This window comes from Trifolium pratense, linkage group LG1, assembly GCF_020283565.1.
Source record: "Trifolium pratense cultivar HEN17-A07 linkage group LG1, ARS_RC_1.1, whole genome shotgun sequence".
Lineage (NCBI taxonomy): Eukaryota > Viridiplantae > Streptophyta > Magnoliopsida > Fabales > Fabaceae > Trifolium > Trifolium pratense.
The window spans coordinates 48538596-48559196 of NC_060059.1; the positions used below are offsets into that span (position 1 = coordinate 48538596).

Sequence of the window (20601 nt, forward strand, 5' to 3'; positions counted from 1 at the left end):
GAGCTTTGCCGATGAAGTTGTTGCCTTTGGAGGCTGCGTCAAAGCACCTTCTTGCAGCTTCAATGTCCCCGTGTAGAGTAGCAACCTGCCCTTTGTGAGTATAATACTTCATCTTCAAGTGGGCAGTGGAGGGGACAGCAACCAGGTCTGCTATGGCCGTCCTGCCGATGATGCACTGGTAGAGGCAAGGGCAGTCCACGACCAAGAATTTCACCCTGATCGACTTAGCGGTCTCTTCGGAGCCAAAGGTGACGATCAGGTCGACATAACCCCAAGGCCTAGTAGTTGCTCCATTGAATCCTGTGAGATCTGAGCCCAAGTACGGGGTGAGATGTGTCTCGTCCAGCTGTAAGGTCCTGAACAAACTGGAGTACATGATGTCGCAGGAGCTCCCCGGATCGATGAGGACCCGACGAACGTCCATGTTGGCCATGTCTGCCCGGACGAGGAGAGGAATTTGGAAATTGGCTGTCCCACCGGGCAGCTCTTCTCGATAGAAGGCTAAAGGCATTGATCGCCCCTTCGCCTTGTCCAGCGTGGCGTTCATATTCGAGGACGTATTTATGAGATCCTCGAATTTTCTTTTTATTGATCCGACGGTGTGCTTGTCCATGTGACCGCCGGATATGACGAGTGAGTCTGTGAAGTAGTCCCCCGTGGTAAGCGTAGGACTAGTATGGGTGTCCCCAAAACCGCTGGGGATAGCAAAGTCTTCTGGCCGGGAGACGCTCATGGCAATCTGCTTGGTGCCACTCTGCCCGACTGGTGGGGGAACTACCTCTTCGACGGCGCGAGTCTCCGCGGCCTCTGGTCGAGGGTCATTGTTTCTCTTCACGAACTCTCGTAACTGTCCGTTTCTTATTAATATTTCGATAGCATCCTTCAGTTGGATGCAATCGTCGGTCCTGTGACCATAACTCTTGTGGTATCTGCAATACCTATTCTTGTCTTGGCCGGGCTTCAGGGGAGTCGGCTTAGGCTGTTTTAGATTCGCTCTGTTAAACTCAGAGATGTGAACTTCAGCAAAGATTTCTCCCCGTGACTTGACGAGGGGGGTGTATGTGGCGAATGTGCTTGGAGGGCCACGAGATTCACGCCTGTCGCCCCTCCTTCTGTCTCTGCCCCTCTCGCCGCCCCGATCGCCGCCTCTATCATGTCCCCGGTCGCTTCCCCTGTCATCGTTCCTGTGGGTGGACTCGCGGGCAGGGTGGCTGCTCCCAGGTCGGGCAAGGCGAGCGACATCAGCTGCCTGGACCTCCTCGTAGTCGATGTACTTTTGAGCTTTTAGGAGGAGGTCGTCCCAGGTGGGTGGTTTTTCTATGCCCACAGCTTTAGCAAAATCGCTGCCCGGGCGAAGGCCCCTCTGCAGCAAGTATTTCTTCATGTCGTCGGTCGTCTCGACCTGCACGGCCTCTTTATTGAACCTCTCGACGAAATTGCGGAGAGTTTCTTCCTCGGCTTGGTATATGGCCTCCAAGGCGTGCACAGTCTTTGGATGCTTGCGGGAAGCAGTGAAGTGTCTGGAAAACTGTTCAGTAAGATCCCTCCATGAATGGATGGATTGAGGGGGCAGGCTTTGGTACCATGCCATTGCTCCCTTCCTCAGCGTGGTTGGGAACAGTCTGCACCTAATGGCACCGCTAATGTTCCTGAAATCCAGGTTCGCGTTGACATTGGCTATGTGATCGTCGGGGTCGGTCAAACCATCATACGCGGGGAGCGTAGGAGGTCTCTCGAAACCCTTTGGAATATGTTTCTTTAAGATGTCTCTGGAAAGAGGGCATCGGGGATCGCCCTCGTCGCTCCCGTTGGGAGAATGGTCCTCGGAAGACCGGGGAGAATAATCGCCGGGCATGGGCGTTGGACTGCGAGATTTGCGTGGACGATAGCTGCCCGACGCGCCATGCTTGGTCATGTTCGTCAACCCTTGAGGTGAATGGCGGCGCGGGGCTTCGTGTTTTCCTTTCTTGCCCGGGGAGAGCCTACCCTCGCGATGTGGAGGAGTACGGTCCCTCTTCCGAGGAGTAACTTCGACCCTCTCTAAGTCGGGGCGTCGATGTTTGACGGCCGCCGGTCGGGGAGGGGAAGGAGTAGCCTGGTGTCTCCGCGGGGGAGAGTTGGTCTTTCTGCGACGCCGGCTTTTCTCCAGCGCGGCGATTCTTTCGCTCTGCTCGTCCAGTCGACGATTTTGAGCCTGCATGGCCTCTGTTGTTTGTTTGAGGGCAGCGATCAAGGCTGCGACCTCAGAGTTGGCCAAGACGGCGGGCTGTTCGGCGTTGTTTGCCGGAGCTTCTTGCTTCAATTGCGGGCGTTTGCCCATCCGACGATCGGTTAGGATCTCGACGTCTTCTTCATCGGAAGAGAGTGAGGCCTCCCGTCCGTCGCGGGAGTCGGTTTCTGGACCGTGAGACGCGGTGGTATTGTCACGCACCGGGGATAGCACGGCGTTATGCTGCGGCGGCGGTGAGGGTGGAACGTTGAGCACGTTATCGTCGCCGGTATCGGTGTTGAGTGGCTGCGAAGAACTGGCCATGATGAAGTTTCTTGAGAGGTTTGGTTTTTTATCTTTGTTTCTTTGAGGAAAGGTTAAAGAATGGGGAAGAACTCAGTCCCCACAGTCGGCGCCACTGATCGTACCTGGTGATCAGAATAGATTGATGGCCGGTCCGTTGAGCAAGCTTCCACACCGAAGGGGGGGTTTGTACCTGCAGGTGCTCCGATGCCTAAGTCAGCAAGGTGAACAAGAGAGATACAAAGAAGAGAGAGAAAGTAAGGTATAGAATGATTCAGAATACCTGGCTCTCCTGTCTAGGAGAGCTTATATAGTGCCCCCAGCGCTGGGCCAAAGGTTGGTCTATTGGGCTTGGATAACCGGCCCAATAGGCCCAACTGCCAGGATAGTCCCTGTATCGTAGGGGAAGGCAGTTATTTGCCTCTATCCTGGTTTGGAGTCGTTCCGCTATTGGCGGGTAATGGATGACTCCGTGACGGATATGGTTGGTCGATGGAGCACGTGTTAAACGTGCTGCTTAGCTGTTAAGCTAAGGCTGAATGAGTCGGCGTGCACGGATAGCCGAGCACGTGATTAGCGTGGAGCTAATCCGTTATATCGAGCAAGACACGTCATTGGCTGACGTGTCGGGGAAGTATCCCCTTATTGGGCCATGCCCCAAATGTCGGGCATAAGTGATTGGGCCAGCTCTTGGCCCAGTCCAGAACAAAACCCTAATCTAATTTTATTCATAGTTTTCGTATTTCCCTAAAACCAAACACACCATAAAACATCAATGCAACGTTGATTTAGTCAATATTTTTATCTCTGTAGCATTTGGGACTCAAGGCCTTTCTTGCAGCTCCAACTTTGGCTTTTACTTCTTGCGGTACAACTAGACACAGTCTATAGACGTCCTATTACAACAAAAACAAATACAATCAATTACATTTGCATCATATCTTAAATTTCAAAAAACAAAAAATAAATAAAAAAATAATAAAAGCCAACCCAGATCCCAATTTCAAGCAGGAAACAGAGAGAGATAGAAACAGACAAGAGAAGTGAAAGTTAGATTGTATCAGCTTTCTTTCCTGAAACACTGGCAAGTTATAATTAAGGTGAAAGGGAGAGGAGAGGTTAAAAACAACACAGACATGATCCCTAAGTTATTTACCCTTTCCTTTATTTGTCTCATGTGAACATATCAGTGGTAGCAGGTTTTGTGTGTGTACTGGTCTGGTTACACACTTTCTTTGGAAGCTAAAGGAGTTTTACTATCTTGGTTTTGTTTTTTTGTTATTTCCCATTTTGCAAATGTGAGATCACATATTTACTTTGTGTTTTTGTCTAAGAGTAAGACAAGTAAGGTGAAACATGAGTTTTGGGTGATTGTAGTTGTCTCAATGGAAAAGGAAAACAAATGTGTAAATAATCAATTTGGTGTAAGAATGGTTAGTCTAGTTCCATGAGATGTTAATAAGATTTTGTCTTATTTACATGGGTTAAAATGACAATATTTGTTAAAGAAGTTCTACATCGGTCGGAAGATAGCCTAAATATGTGTTTATAAAATAGAGATAATCGTCACCTTACAAACTGATTTTGTTAGGTTGAGTTAGACTAAACTCTCAATTCTAAAAATGTTAGTGCATAGGATAAGAGACAGGATAGGATAACTGTATCATATCCCGCCGCAATCTAGTGTTTGGTGATACAGTAGGATATGATAAGTTAATCATGAAGCTTATCCTATCCCGTCTCTCTAGTTATAATTCTTATCCTGAATTTGAGCTGGGTTACCAACAGGATAGGATAAGAAGAAAAAAAAATTACTGATTTATTTTATAAAATATATTTTAAAATACATAAAATAAAATAAATAAAATATAAATAATAAAATAATTAATTTTTAAATATATATGTGATTTTCTCACATGGGTAATTTTGTAATTTATATATTCTAAAAAATCAAAATTTTACTAAAATTACAATATTTTAAAGTAAAATGATTATTAAAAAATTGACAAATAGGGATATTAATTTAAATTTTATAAAAAATTAAATATAATGTTTTTGCAATAGTAGTTTTATTATTTACGTATGAGATATATCATATATTTATTTGGCTTATCTAACATGTATATATTATTGAGTTATTTATTTGATCATGATTCATATAAAAAATTAAACTTGATTATTTTCTCATGATTTTTATTTTAAATTATATAAAGTTATTTGATTACTTATTTATATTTTTTATTTATAAAATTCAAAGTATTACAAAATAATTTTAACAAAATAACAATTGTTTTACAAGAGTAATTTTGTCAATTAAATATGTTATATATCTTATCATATTATTATAAGCAAATATGTATTAAAAACAAAATATAATAGTTATCATGTTTGTTATCATGTGTGCACCAAACATAGAATATGATAACTTAGTATAACTGTTATCCTGCTGTTATCCTATCCTTATCCTGTTTTATATCCTATCTTGTCACTATGCTATCCTGCGCACCAAACGGACCATAAGTGTATAAGTGTATGTTTGGTTCTCTATCTATGTGATTTAGAAGTGTATTTCTTTGAAGCACCAACTCCTAACTTCTCATTTTCACGATCCTATGACCCTAGATGGGCAGTTGCGGCTGCCCACAACCTAACATACTATATTTTTTTTAATTATAAAAGTTAAGGACATCTAAACATCAAGGATTGAGTAGACATCCAACTAAATTGGCACTCCCAAACACTTTCATCGTATACATATAGTTCATAATAATATAAATATAAAGAGAAGAAAAAAATGTGAAGGGGGCGAGCTGTACCTTACCCCAAAAGTAATCAAAATAAATAGAAGAAGAACAAAATAACTATCGCACCAAATAGTAGATCTCTGCTAACTCTAGAATCAGGTTGCTAATCCTCCTCACATTTCAATAGAGGATTCAAATGGACATGTTAAAGGTGACACCCTTAGAACGATTGATATATGGCTGCCCAACATTTCTAGCCAATCTTTTGTTCTTCAAAATCTAATTTTTAGTGAGGGGAGGGGTGAGAGGTTTCTCTCCTTCCTCCATATTAGCCCAAATATGTTTAAGAACTTAAATGTCCGTTTTAGGCGTTGACTACCTCATCTAGAAAACATATTGTAAATCAATAATATTGATAGTCACTCTATTTTAAAACAAATGTTCATTTCACACTAATTAAGAAATCACTATAAATAGAAAAAAGAGAAATGTAATTAGAAGATAAAATTAGAAAAACAAATAATATTACATTAAATTTTGAAAATAACATATTTTTTAAAACAATTTTTACCCAAAGTGATATACATTATGAAAATGATGGAATAGGATTCTAGAATTTAAAAGAAGCAACAAATTGAGTAATGAATTGAAAACAATAAGTGAGAGATTCATATGTGTATGATCAAATATGGTCCCCTTTGAAGGTTGTTTGGGGGGCCAAACTGACATATGCCTTCCCCTTTTTCACGCCTTGTCCTTACTCTTTCCTTCCTAATCCTAGCTAGTACACTAGTATACGACCTCAGCCTTAAACACAAAAACTTTGTTGCTACCCAAAAGTGAACTATACCAAAACAATTGCTCACCAATTCACACTCACTCTCACTCTCACTCTCACACTCTCATTCTTTATTTCCCTTTCAGAACTCTACTGCCACGCTTCATTATCATACTTATACATTGAATTTCCTATATATTTTAGAACTAGTTCAATTATCAAAAAAACTGACTGAAATGTCAAAATTATTAGGTCGAATGACATGACTGGAGTTTGAATCCCCGTTCCTCTATTTTGAATGTGTGAGTTTATAATGGCTTATCATTTCATTTATCTAAAAAAGAATGGATATATTAAAAAAGAAACAACAGGGTATTTCAATCCAAATATACAAGTTAAGAAGTACAATATTAGATTGATCCAAGTGAAACTGAACTCAGATTTATTAAATAAGGTTTCACGTTTGAGCCTTGTGGAAGGAAAATATATACTACTTTAATTGGACCAGATACATCCGTTATTCAATAAATCTGAAAAATGAATTGTGTATAAATAAGGATGGATTAATATATGGTTGGAAGGAAATCATACTAAAGATGATGGATTCTAAAGTCAGCAAATACTTAAATAAATAAATAGAAAATTCAAATGTAAGCTCCATCATGGAGATATTTAAACCAAAATTTGGATTCCAACCCCTACATATATAATGCAATGTCCCTGCTAACTGAACTAAATAACTCACACAAGGACTAAATCATTCATTTTTATTTATAAAAAATATAAGTTTAAATTTGTCATTTTTCTCTTTAGAGTACAGAGTAATCAAATTCCCTTAAACCTAGCTAGCTACTTAAACATGCTACAGGAAGCTCTGACCTCTCACTATCTCTTCTCACTCACAACTTCCTTTGTGGTCCATCCCTTAATTATCAAACACAGATAGGTAAACTTATACTTATAGGCCATACAACCAGACTAGCTGCAGTTGAAGGAAGAGTGAAACAGATAGATAATCATGGAGTGGAATGGTAACCAAAGAAGCTTTGTTCCTCAACCAGAGTCTTCCTTAAGCTTCCTCTACAACTACAATCAAACCCCGTATCAAGGTACAAAAACACTAGCTAGTTACTCTTCTAAGCCATGCACTTTACTTTTTATCCTCATGTCATTGCACCTAATAACTTCTAGCATGTAATTTAGTAATATATATACTTTTCATAGTCCACAAGTTTAAGTCATATTTTTGCCAAAAAGTTTAAGCCATTCATAGTTATTGTTTTTCTATATCTTGTATATATACTTGTCAACATTCATTTCAAAATGTATGCAGCATCGACACTTTATAATGAATATGTTCGGCACATGCCAATGTTCAACATGATATTAGCATATTTGACTACATACAATAGTGTAAGGAGTGCCCCCAGGAACTAGTTAAACATACTGATAAACCAAGACTATTCACATGCTAAACTAAGCAATATTATGTGTGTTTGTTAAGGAATGGTGGAAGTGAAACAACAAGAGTGGACAGAGACAATGTTCCCAGAAATGGAAAAAATGATGAAGTATGGGAACCAGGAAAAGAAAAAGAGATTAACTAATGAACAGATGGAATCACTGGAGAGTAGTTTCCAGGAGGAGATAAAGTTAGATCCTCAAAGGAAGATGAAGCTTTCCAAAGAGTTAGGGCTACAGCCTCGACAAATCGCTGTTTGGTTTCAGAACAGGCGTGCAAGGTGGAAGACCAAGCAACTTGAACACCTTTATGATTCACTTAAACACCAATTTAATGTTGTGTCCAAAGAAAAACAGCAGCTTCAGGATGAGGTATGTAAACATATATTTATATGAGTCAAGATCGGCTGACATAAGATGTCAAACTTACACCTTTAATAACTCTTTGTAGAAGACGAATAAAATGAATTCAACCGTTGAATTGAAAGTTCTCGTTAAGTAGATCAAGCCTATGAAAATTCATAGATTTTCAAAACAATATGATATTTCATGAGATCATCTTATTTAGAACATATGTAAATATCTATTCTTAAACATATATATGTCTAAATTGTTTTGAAGTTTTATATACGTTGATCATTAACATAATATAAGATGATTCAACGGTTGGATTGATTTAATTTGTTTTCTACAAAGAGTTGTTAAAGGTGTAAGTATGCTACGTTTGACGGTGATGAATCCTAAGTCATGATATATATATTATGTAAGTTTTTATTTAAGAAAATCCACAGAACTTTAAATTCATTTCATGAACCTGAGATAAATTTGGAAATTGGATTCCTCTTGTCAACATGATCACACATTGAGGATATTGGTAACCGTACGAACTCGATCCAACAGTTAAACCGTCCAGTCTTGATTGAACGGCTACCGATATCTTGAATACGTGAATGCGTGGAAAACTGCCTGATGAAAAGCCTGATTTAGCCAGTTCAGTTAATACTGTTTACATTATAATACTGTTTGGTTTTGCTATTGAAGTCTTGAACTAGACATGTGACATATCCTTAGATGTCCAAACAGATTAATCATATTCACACATATTTAAAACTCTGCTGTGTCCTGTTCAGGTAATGAAGTTGAAGGCTATGTTGAAAGAGCAAGGTTGTTCTTCTAGTAGAATGCAATGTTACTATTCAGAAATGTCAGGGGAAGAAACAGAAACAGTGGAAAGCACATCAGAGGCTGCTCTGCTTTGCTCCAACAGGGAGGTTAAGGGAAAAGATCATAATCAGTTCAACATTGCAGAGGGAAACTGTTTTAATTTGGAGGATTATAACTTTAACAACAGTGTTCCACTTTTACCCTACTGGCCTAATGTTCCTCATCATAACTATCAACCATAATTAGAGTAATTAATCTGTTTGAACAATAACTTTATGTGAGTTTTTGTGAGATTAATTAATTTGATTGGTTGTGTAGATTAGAATTAGAATCAATAGTAGTAATGGAATAGTGTTTAGGAACTGACCTCAGGAGTACAATAATTACTATTACTAGTAAATAAATTGTCTGTCAGGGCAGACATAACATTTATTAGTCGCTTCCATAATGCATCAAATTTTTAACTGTTGAGTACTATTATAACTAAAATATTCATTCAATGAGGATGAGACATTTATGCTTCATGTTTAATTGAGACATAGAACAAATGAATAATGGCTTATCGATTATTCTCGCCGGTACTAATACAAGAGAAAATTGGGTCGGTAAAAGTTGATATAATAAAAGTTTATGATGTATTTGGCTTAAAATTTGGACTAAATATATAAATTTTTATTGACCAAATTTTTTCTTATATATAGAATCAGATGAAGTATGCGGTTGCGGCAAGGTTCGTGTCACATCATTGATTAACAGAACACTGATGATTTTCTATAAGCCAGTCACATTTATCATTGTTTTATACGGTTTTATATTAAATAAATATGGAGTATTATGTATAAGACTGAGTCAAATAAGAAACTCAACCCCTTGATTACATTGTTATTTAAGCATCAGGTTTAATAGAAATGTAAGAGATTGCTTCATTTTCCACCAATTTTCTCAAGCTAGCAGAACAATTTGTACTATGAATACACATGCATAGTAAAAAACAAAATTATACAGACATTGCACAGAAAGAAAAGTCAAATAACATAAAAGGAAGGGTTCAGAATTAGAAATCACAACATAATTGGTGAAAATTAAAATAATTTCAATACAAGGACAATAATAAAAAAGTGCAGTTATATCCCTATGTGAAAATAAAAATAAAGAAAATAGTTTCTACCATAATGCAATATTGCAACTCTATATCAGATAAAATAACTCTCACTTCACTTCCATAGGGTGTACTTGAATTGGTGTAATCAGATCAAATATAGAGATTCAGCATAAGTGAGCACTAAACATGGAATTCTGCTTGTTAGACGGTTGATTCGGCCGGCATACCTGTAACAAAGTTTTGAAGTAAAGGAAACAATCACACAATGTATCGAAGCAAAGTACTTAAATTAACATAAATTCAAACAAGTATATCTTTGATCGCTAGAGAAGAACTTAACTTACTTTCAACGAGTTGAAACCAAAGTTTCGACATAATTGTTCATAGATAACCAACATATTTTTTTGTTAAATATAGATTTCAATGGTGTTCCAGTTAACAAATGAGCGAGAATAGCTTTATCGTCTTGTAAGAATAGCATAGTACCACGATTGAGATAAAGATTGAAACACGAAAAGAGATCATATTTAATGTTCAACCCAAGAACGTCATGGCTGCTGAGTAGATGGTTTCTGGTCCAAGACTTATCATCTCCAAATTTTGTCATAATCCATATAACAAAATCGGTTTTGTTGACATCATGATATAAATAAAGGTTATTCATCATGACACAAAGGCGAGGAATTACATTTAACTCCTCATGAGAAAATCGAGGGACACGGAATATTTTGTATGTCTCTGTACTTAGATCAAGCGAAACAATCACAAATAGATCAGATCGACCTCTCCCAAAGGCCAACCAATTAACAGTGCCATTCAAATGCACACCATTAAACCCCCTGCTGATTTGTGAACTTACTGCTACCTGAAGAGGCTTAGCAGGAAAACTTGGAATACTTCTCCAAATATTATCCCCAAAATTAAGAACTCGTACCACCGTTTTCCACGGGTGATTCCCCAGAAGTAATGCCACAACCTTATAAGTGTCGGTTGAATTATCATAACCAAAAGTAAACCTCCAATCTGTCAATTTATACCGATACTTGACATTACAAAGAAAACCTAATTTATTAGATATTGTCCTAGTGGCGGGGTTCCAGAAACGGAACCATGTTTGATGCTCAGATGAACCGAGCAAGCAAACCAATCCATTGCAAGAACCAACAACTTTACGACAGTCCTTGTCAATCAAACAATAGTAAGGATCATCGAGACTGGGAATCATCGAAGGAGTTTTAAGTAAATCACCAACCGAGAAGGGTACAAAACTGTAATCATCCTCCGCGGGGAGGTTGTTGTTGTTGTGTAAATTAGTCATGGAGCAAACCACTGTATCCTCATCAACCTTCTGGAAATCGTCTTTGTAAGAAACTAGATAGGAGAGTGTGTTTCGTGAAGATCGTTTATGGTGCATTTTCACGAATTTAGGATCACAGATAAGACTGTTAAATGACTTACTAACACACTTCATCTTCATCAAAGGTTTCACTCTAAGCCAGGATATGATCTCCACGATAAGGTCCTCGCTCAAGAATGCTGTAGGAGTTGGTTCGGATAGACCGCGGCAACACCTTGAGTTTCGTGGTTCGGTATTCATCAGAGCAGCCGGCAGGCGGGGTTATGAATGGAACCTTAATAATGTGGTGCAGTTTTTGATTGGAGAAAATTGAGGCCGTGACTTCAAAGACTTGTTGTTGGTCTTATCATATATATAAAGTGTTAGAATTAACCTTGCATGAGCATTCTTATCAGAAAACCTTGCATCAGCATTCTTATCATAAAAACTTTGAACGGATCTGATTTTTCATTATTACAGGATCGATTTTTTCTCTTTTTATTACAAGATTTGATTTTTATTTATTACAGGGATTTGACTTCTTTTCCAAGGAATAAAAATGTAGATAACTTTTTTTTTACTAAGGGGCGTATTGAATTGAGATTTTATGAGACAATTTTGTAAAAAAAATCTTGATGATTTTATGAGATTTTGTTGGACTATATTGATTTTGTGAGATTCTAAATATTTTTTTATAAGATTTTTTTACAATCAAGATTTTTAATACATGATTTGAATGTATTTTGAGAGATTTTTTTCAAAATACTTTTTACAATCAAGATTTCATAATATTTTATATATTATGAAACTTTGGTATATTTGGAAAATTTTAAAAGAATGAATAAATTTTAATAAAAGATATTATATTTTTTTGGTAATCCAAATATTTAAACATAAAAAATCTTATGTTTTGTTTTTACGTAATTTTTCTAATCACCAATAAAAAGGTTACCACCACCATTGATGGGAAATAGAAGCAGATATGAATGTGACGAAAAAATTTTGTTTCTGTAAAATATTGTAATGAATCAAAAGTTTGTAAAAAAGATGTAGAATTTGTTAAAATATTTTTTGCAAAAAACATATTTGATAGGTAAAGAAGAAGGAAAAAAAACTGGTATAATGACGATGAAAGTGAAAAGTCTTGGAGAGTTTGACAAAGTCTCAAGGCTTTTGATGAGATTGTTGAAAAAGTGAACAAAAGAAAAGAAAAAAACCGGGTGCAGTGATGATGAACTGCGAAAGTAATAAAGAAGAAGAAGAAATTTGATACATTGATGATGAAAGTAAAAAGTCTTGGAGAGTTCAAAAAAGTCTCAAGACTTTTGGTGAGATTGTTGAAAAAGTTTATCAAGTGTATTTTCAACTAAAAAGTCTATCAAAATCCATTTCAAAGAAGAATTTATCATACCAGTAGACATTTTAAAAGTAGTAACAAATTTCAATTGAATACAAACGGATTTTGTTGCGCTGAAAAAAAAAAATCTTGTTTGTCTTGATTGAATACCACAAGATTTATTGAAATTTTGTAAAAGTCTTGATTGAATACCTCAAAAAAAATTTGTGATAAAAAAGTCTTTTAAAATCTCATGAAATCTCAATTACACGCCCTAAATAAACAATTTCTTTTTCCATAAATAAACAATATTTTTTCGTTTTACGGACACTAAAATTTGAGTTGGGTATGCGGGTTGGTCTGCCCCGTTTAACCCGTCCAGCATAAGCCTGCATATTAAACGGGACGAACAAATCTATCAGTAAATGTAAACGGGTTATGATATGTAAGCCCGAGTTCGATTAGCGTAAGTCCGTGGATTAAACGGTTGACCTGCGAACTACTAGAAAAAAAATTAAAAAAACACTTTTTTTAAAAAATAAACTAAAATATTGATGTCATAAAAGCTAAAAAAAAATTATATTTTTAATAATTTTATATTATAACATTTTTTTTTTTTTTGACAGTAATTTTATATTATAACATATAAATTGTAAGTAACAAATAAAAATAAATAAAGTTTATGAAATTTTTGAGTTTATCTATAAGTAATGTAATCAAAATGAAATTTAACTAATTCTTATTGTCATTGGTTGACGAGGTTTGACGTGGAAGGTATGGATATCACAATGTCATAGTGTTATTTGGATGCTAAGGATATCACAAGCTAATAGCGTGTATTCTGAAAATCTAAGTTTCATTTTCATATTCCTCCAAATTTTTTTTTTGTTTTTTTTGAGAATGTTGGATTTAAACATGACCATGTTTATAATTTAGAAGTGAAAATTTGACCCGCAGATTTGACCCACATAACTCGTGGTTCTAACGGTCCTACCTGCGCGAGCAAAAATATAAACGGACAAAAAAAAAATTGGTCTTAAGTCCGGGTCGACCCGCGAACCTTAGCCCGTATATACAATTCTACTAAAAATTAAAGGATATGTGAACAAACTTAGAACATCCATGACTCCATGCAATTTACATAAGCCTATTTGACCAAGTTGAAGTGTCACAATATTCATTTCTCTGAATCCGTAGGGTTTATGACACTAAAGTCAATGACTAAATTTGCACTTGATCGAACTTAATCTTTTAACCTGAAACAAATAAATATCGCAACAAGATGAAAAAACAAAAAACAAATTGCACTACGACGAAAAAACAAAATACATACTATGACAGGAAATCTAAACAAACAGTGATACAATATAAGACGACGAAATCACAAAAAATACGAAAGAAACACTAAAAATATGTGGAAACCACATGTATTTAACTAAAATAGAAAGGAAAAAAAATGATTAATTAGGCTTAAATTGACCATAAATTCAACCAATTGGAGCCTTCCCTTCACCACGTCTGTCTGGATGGTCTACGGGGTTGATAGCTACCCCTCTTAGTACTTTTGGTTGCCTTCTAAAAGGACTTTTACAATCAAATGATTAGTTTTTCACACTTGAGTCTCTAGAAGTGTTCTACTTTTACGATTAAGTACAGATTGTACAAAACTTTGATTTTCTAATATACAAGTTAGTAAGAAATTTATGTAAGTATTAAGTGTTTTGTACAATGACAATCTAATGGATTTGGTAGATTGATTGTGGAGTTGGCTTCCTTTTAGAGCGACTCGATTGATTGAAAGCAGGAAAAGAAGACAGCGTCCTAAAGCCATACTCGATACTTAGTAGCTAAGACTCATTTGTTACATGAAAATCTACGATTGCACACCGTAGGGCAAAGCCAAAATGAGAGTGAGATGAAGTCACACATAGAATAGATCATAATGCAAATAGAATAAAGCATCAATAAACATCGTCGTTCGAACGATCAAACATATTACAAGTAATTGCAAATAATTCATCGAAAACACAACAAGACTCAACATTTAAAATCATAATTTCTCAACGTAATTAAAAATGTTATCTCGACATAATTTTCAACATAATTTCTTCAATGTAATTTCCTCAACGTAATGACACGAATTATGAGACATTTAAACCAAATACAAAAATAGTAATTCCATTAAGCTTAAATTATACTAGCACTTTAGACACTCTAGAATCATTACACCTGTTGTTTTTTATTTTAAAAATAAACTGTTTTTCGAAAAAAGCTACTACTGAAAAAATATATCGGCTGAGTTGCGGGTGAATACGCTCTCTTTATGACGTTTCACGGTACTACCCAAAATTGTGCAGAGTAGACTATCAACCGTGAAGTCTCCAGGATAAAACAGCCTTCACAATTTAAATACCGAATTAATTGCTACTGCACTGTAGAATTCGGGCAGAGATACACCCTTCTCTATTTATTCGATGAATCAATTCTATAATTGACACAAGAGTATCAATTCACTATGGCTGCAAAGCCACTCTATGAAACAACAAGGAAAGGAAAAAAAATCCGGTGAAGAAAGCAAGCAGAGAGAAGGAAAAAATTAATATTCAGAATATTTGATGAACTGATGAATGAATAAAAAGAACTACTATTTAACGAGGAAGTGGGGAACTGAATTTGAGGAATCAGTGGAATTTCAAACTGACCTTATCAGCTGAATCAGATAAAACGTGGATCATTAAAAATAGGCAACGCATAACTGATCGTATGACTTGGTCTCGTAAAGAAAAATATATTTTTCTTTTTCTTAGCATTAAAAATTTAATATATCACCAAGGCTCAACCCTGAGCCCGGCCAAGCCCGACCAAACGACGGCGGCGCGTATGTCATATTCGACAAAGAGTGCGTGGTCACCCATTTACAAAACTGGGTACCCCTTGGGGCACACCCGATGAGGACACTTTTCTATATATAAACACATCTAAGAGTTGTGTTCCCTCCAATGTGGGACTTAAAATTGCTTTTTTCAATTCACACTTCTCTTAGTTCATACTTGTGTTTATTTCTATACCAAGTTTCTTCCTTCATTTTCACATCATGTTCCAACAACCTAATAAGAATTATATCCAGATCGATTAAATGTTGAAAAGATAGTCCTCCCATGAATAGAACTTTAAAATCTATGTTTTCTAACAAAATTGATCGAACTCTATTTGTGCAAATGACATCTCAAAATGATGGAAATTTCAATTGAAGCTATATAAAGATTAGTTATATTATATACAAACACCCTGTTTGAGATCTACCGCAGTTCAACTTTTCCTGCAGTCCCAAAGTTACACACAAAATGATCTCTGTTTATTATTTTTGTTGAAAATGTACATTCTCTCCTGTCAAAAAAAAGTCTTATCTCTCACAAAAAACACTTACTTCACCATTACTGATGAAACTTTAACCAAGTAACAATATTATTTTACAGTCACTTCAACATAAATCCAAGCTTTGTACAGTTTTTCCCTTCATCAACCAACAGTCAACCCTGTGAAACTTATTTAACTAATATAGTAAGATTTAACTATACGGTTGAATCACCATAGTAACAAAGTTTTGAAGTAAATCGCTAGAGAAGAACTAATTACTTTCAACAAGTTTTTTTTATTTATTTATAAGCTTTAACAAGTTGAAACCAAACTTTCAACATAATTGTTCATAGAAAACCAGCATATTTTTTTGTCAACTATAGATTTCAATGCACATTTAAAATATATTCAGAATATTTCAATGCTATCTCTAGTTGGTAGACAATTGTAGCAGACACACCAAAGGGAGTTGTGTCTACATTCGTTTATCTTCTACAAGATATACCGGACTCATAATCCTATTCGCCACATTTGCATAAAAAAAGATTATGCTGAGCTGCACATTCCAATCGCGTTTATTGGGAAACAAAATTCACTTACAAAATGACGCAAGTGAATAAATTTTGTTCACAGATTTTGGTAACATAAAGATCAATATGTTTTATTAATCAAGTTGAGGATCATGAGTTAAACTTTGATTTTGTTTTACTTCTACAAAAAATTTTATAAATAAATGAGTTCATGATTATTCATCTCCTATCCAAATCCAAATACTACACAATCATTTCAAATTATGAGTCACAAACCCAAGTTTTGGAACACTTGATTCATGTTATTAAGGTTGAGTTGCTCATAGGCAGGCATTTTTATGATGTGTCACTCTAAGAAAATGTTTCTAATCTTTATTAAAATCTTTTACTTATTTCTTTTAATTTATTAAATTAAATCTAAAAAAAACTAAATTAACATCATCATAATTGTATGAGTAACCAAAAAAATCATCTTAATTGTATGCATCCGTTTACATTCCTCCAAATAAATAACTTATAAAATGAGAAAGATTAGTGACTAATAGGTTCACTATCACTCTTTATAACCACCACCCCACATTCTTTTTCTACTCATTTTAATATTTGACATTTTCACTCAATACCATGGTGCTATGTATTGATATCCAACAATATTCATTTGTCCTAATGTTTAGTTTTTGTTCTTCATTTGTAGGTTGAAAGAAATAATTTTTCACTACAAATAGAATGTTAATGGATGAAAAGACCGGTATTCTCAATTACTCTTATCAAATTATATTGTTCATTTAAAAATTATCTTTAAAATATATTTTTATCATAACAATGATTGTAAGTAAACAATATTATTTTTCTCATTTATTTACTGATATTGGGTGTTCTTTTGTTATCGAGAACATAAAACCGTTATATTATTTTTGTCTACTTACTCCAGATCCATGTGATAGAACCAGAGGAAGAAAAATGTATATACTAATTTATAGATTTTTTGTTTGAGTCATCATTTACTTTCTCCAAAATAACTCTTGGGTACATATTCTTCAACTTTTAATAATGTCTTATGTTTTTTTCTTACTTTTCATGTATGCCTTCACTAATTTATTGATTTCTATGGCAGAATATTGACTAAAGTATCTATTGATTTTCATGCATCCTTACGAGAAATTTGTAAAACAAATGGTCACTCATATAAGAATATCTTATCATCTATTGTATATTCAGTTTCACCCTTTTATTATTTATCCATTTTGTATTTCATATTCTTCATATATGGCTTGATTAATCCATAATTTTTATGGTTGGATATCTATTATATTGATCGGCCAAATTATATCTTGAAAATTGATATAACATCTTTTACTATTAAAAGGAAGCTTGAATTGCTCTTAGGCCTTCTTTGCGATGATGTAGCACCTCTAAGAAAATTTCTTACAAAAGAATATATCAATAATGAAAAATGAAAAATTTAATAAAAAGTGACCAACTAATATTATAAGACCTACAAATTTATATTTCGGTTTAGAGAGAGACATAAATGATACCATGACCATCAAATTCTCATGATTGTTGGAATTCTAAAATAAAATTCTCACAAGAAGATATATCAACAAACAATTATGTATTCTTATATTATTTGTCTCAGCTTTCTACTAAATTATTTGGACTTATAATGATAAATAATAGTATATAATGTAATTGAGAAAAAACTGAATTGCGCCATATTGACATTTTTGGGTCCAACTTTACTAAAAAATTCTCTGATAAACAAAAAAAAATCTTCCTTAGAAAAAAAAATTAATAATAGGTAATTTTACTAAAGTTATTGTATAACTATGAATATAATTTTATATTTGATACCAGACTTTTTAGAAAAAAGAATTGATAAATACGAGAACTATAACATTTCTATTATTATTCCATAGAAGAAAAAATAATTGAAATCGGTTATGAGATTTATTTTATGCTTAATTGCAAATAATTGGAAACACCAATTAATAGTGTGACTTTTGATTATCTGCAAAAGAAACGACACACTAAAATGAAAAGAATAAAACTTCATGTGTTATTGTGGTTTTTGCATAAAGAGTCTAATTTCTTATGCTATAATGCAATGATAACTAAAACTCATTACAATTAAATCTTATGACTGTTGGAATGTTTCTCAATGTAACCATGATCCTTATATAACTAATATCTATTCACCTGTATCACATACTTTTTGTTTAGTCATGCTCTCTCATTTTTTGTATTTAAATTATTTTGTATGTTTTCTATGTATAGATATTTTAGCAAATTATGTGTATATATATTATCAACAAGTAAGTCAATCACTATATGACGCAGTACGAAAGCGTGAAGGAAAAGCAAACGCTAATCCTATTATAGAACACAGGTTTGCAACCGCAAAATCTGTCAGATAAAGTTCTGGAATCCACCAGATTTCCGGAATCCACCAGAAAGAGTAACTAATCTAGAATCCACTAGACTTACGGAATCCGCCAGAAGGAGTAATTTGGAATCCACCAAATTTGAGAAAAATCTCTGTATTTTTATTAAATCAAAGATTGCCTTCAAGGCTACAATAATTTAGCTTAAATAGTAGTGAAAAATAAAAATAACAAATCTCCTAAATGATTGTAAAAATAGAAACAACAAACCTAGCTAAATAAAAATTACAAATCTACCTAAAATATAAAAATAACTAACCTAGGTGAAATATAAAAATAAGAAATCAACCTAAAATATAATAAAACTAAATCTAACTAAAATAATAATATACAGAAGAAATCCTCTACATCACTATATATCTTTATCTTTTTAAGTATATATATGAATGTTATTCTATTTTCAATATCCATTTTTCACCTTTTTAAGGACTGAAGTTTAAAGATTGCTTTATGGAATAAATGTGGTCATTGCAGTGTGATGATTGTGGAGCACGTCAATTTGATCGAAAGTTTTCCTTCTATTTAAACCATGGATTTGGTATGTTTTGTAAAAAAAAATGTATGTCTCAACTACATTAGAAATAATTTGAATGTATATGACCTATGCAAAAGTTTAGAAGTTAAAGGTTATAATTTATTTTACGACATCTCTATAAGCGAACTTTAAATTGCTCTTATGTCTCGATTTTGTTGATGTGCCGCCTCTAAAAAGGCTTCATATAATTATATGCAATAATAATGCATAAAATTTTAAATTAGAAAACTTCTCATATTTTCTTATTCTTTTTTGACCAATAATACATTGAAGAGGAGTTAAATAAGCTATTTTAATATCTATCATTTAATTATATGATATTATTATATTTATAACAATTATTATTTTTCATTTATAAAAATATTTTAATTATATATTTAATCGAACCCGTGCGTGCACGGGTTTACCCCTAGAAATATAAAAATAAACTATAATTAAATGTGCATGTTATGATGTGCATTGAAATTTACCCCTCATAAGTAAGCATTGTGATGATGTGGCATGTAACACCCCGAACTAACTACCCTTAAAAGACGTGATCTTAAAAACTTTTTAAAGATAAGTAGCCGGAGCGCTACGGAAAAACATTTTCAAAAACGATCGTGCACACGACACGAAACGTCGCAGCGGAAAACATAACATAAAGGATTTTCAAAGCAATGAACAAAATAGTTCAAAAGATAAATCATTTACATAAAACATAAGTTAAGATGTTCGCATCGATATACGACGGAATACAAACGATCCCCGACTCGATGTTACAACATACCAGAGCACTAATATACATCACAACCCAACTAAACTTAACAAAACTATACAAAGGTAGCCTACACTAGCTCCTCACCAAAAGTGCTCCACACCAAAACGATCTACAGCTAAAGCTCGATCGAAACCTCGACCTGAATACCTGAACCCCCAAAGGTCCAGCACATAACAAATAGGTAGAGAGTTAGTAAACATAATCACATACATACGAATATAGAAACGCACCTATATTCAACCTATCACGTATTACTAACTCACACACATGCTTCCATAAGCAACACACCAGATAACACATACTCACAAATACACAACCAGATAGTTTCACGTCGTCTCGGACAACACAAAGAACTCACATAACACATAACACATAATTGCACATTTACTCAAATGCGACTAATGCCAAACATTCAATGTCATGCCAACCTAGACACGACTAATGCATGTGGTACCATCTTCTTTATCAAGGAACTTACCATTGATATCCTTCTTTATTGGACAAGTCCAATATCCTTCTTTATCAGACAAGTCTGATATCCC

The 20601-nt window shown here is 34.6% G+C and overlaps 2 protein-coding genes across 2 annotated transcripts; one reads left to right on the forward strand and one right to left on the reverse strand.

Annotated features, from left to right (window-relative positions):
- Positions 1-6959: 6959 nt before the first annotated feature.
- On the forward strand, positions 6960-9154 carry LOC123898406 (putative homeobox-leucine zipper protein ATHB-51). Its single transcript, XM_045949348.1, has 3 exons — positions 6960-7143; positions 7539-7867; positions 8626-9154. Exons 1-3 carry the CDS (start codon positions 7053-7055, stop codon positions 8899-8901), a joined length of 696 nt encoding a protein of 231 aa, XP_045805304.1. The 5' UTR covers positions 6960-7052; the 3' UTR covers positions 8902-9154.
- A 594-nt stretch (positions 9155-9748) lies between these two features.
- LOC123895593 (F-box/kelch-repeat protein At3g23880-like) lies at positions 9749-11358 on the reverse strand. The gene is made up of 3 exons (XM_045946030.1): positions 11134-11358; positions 10106-11040; positions 9749-9988 (listed from the first exon to the last, which is right to left on the reverse strand). The coding sequence occupies exons 1-2, from the start codon at positions 11356-11358 to the stop codon at positions 10108-10110; spliced, it is 1158 nt and encodes a 385-aa protein (XP_045801986.1). The 3' UTR covers positions 9749-9988; positions 10106-10107.
- Between the last annotated feature and the right edge of the window lie 9243 nt (positions 11359-20601).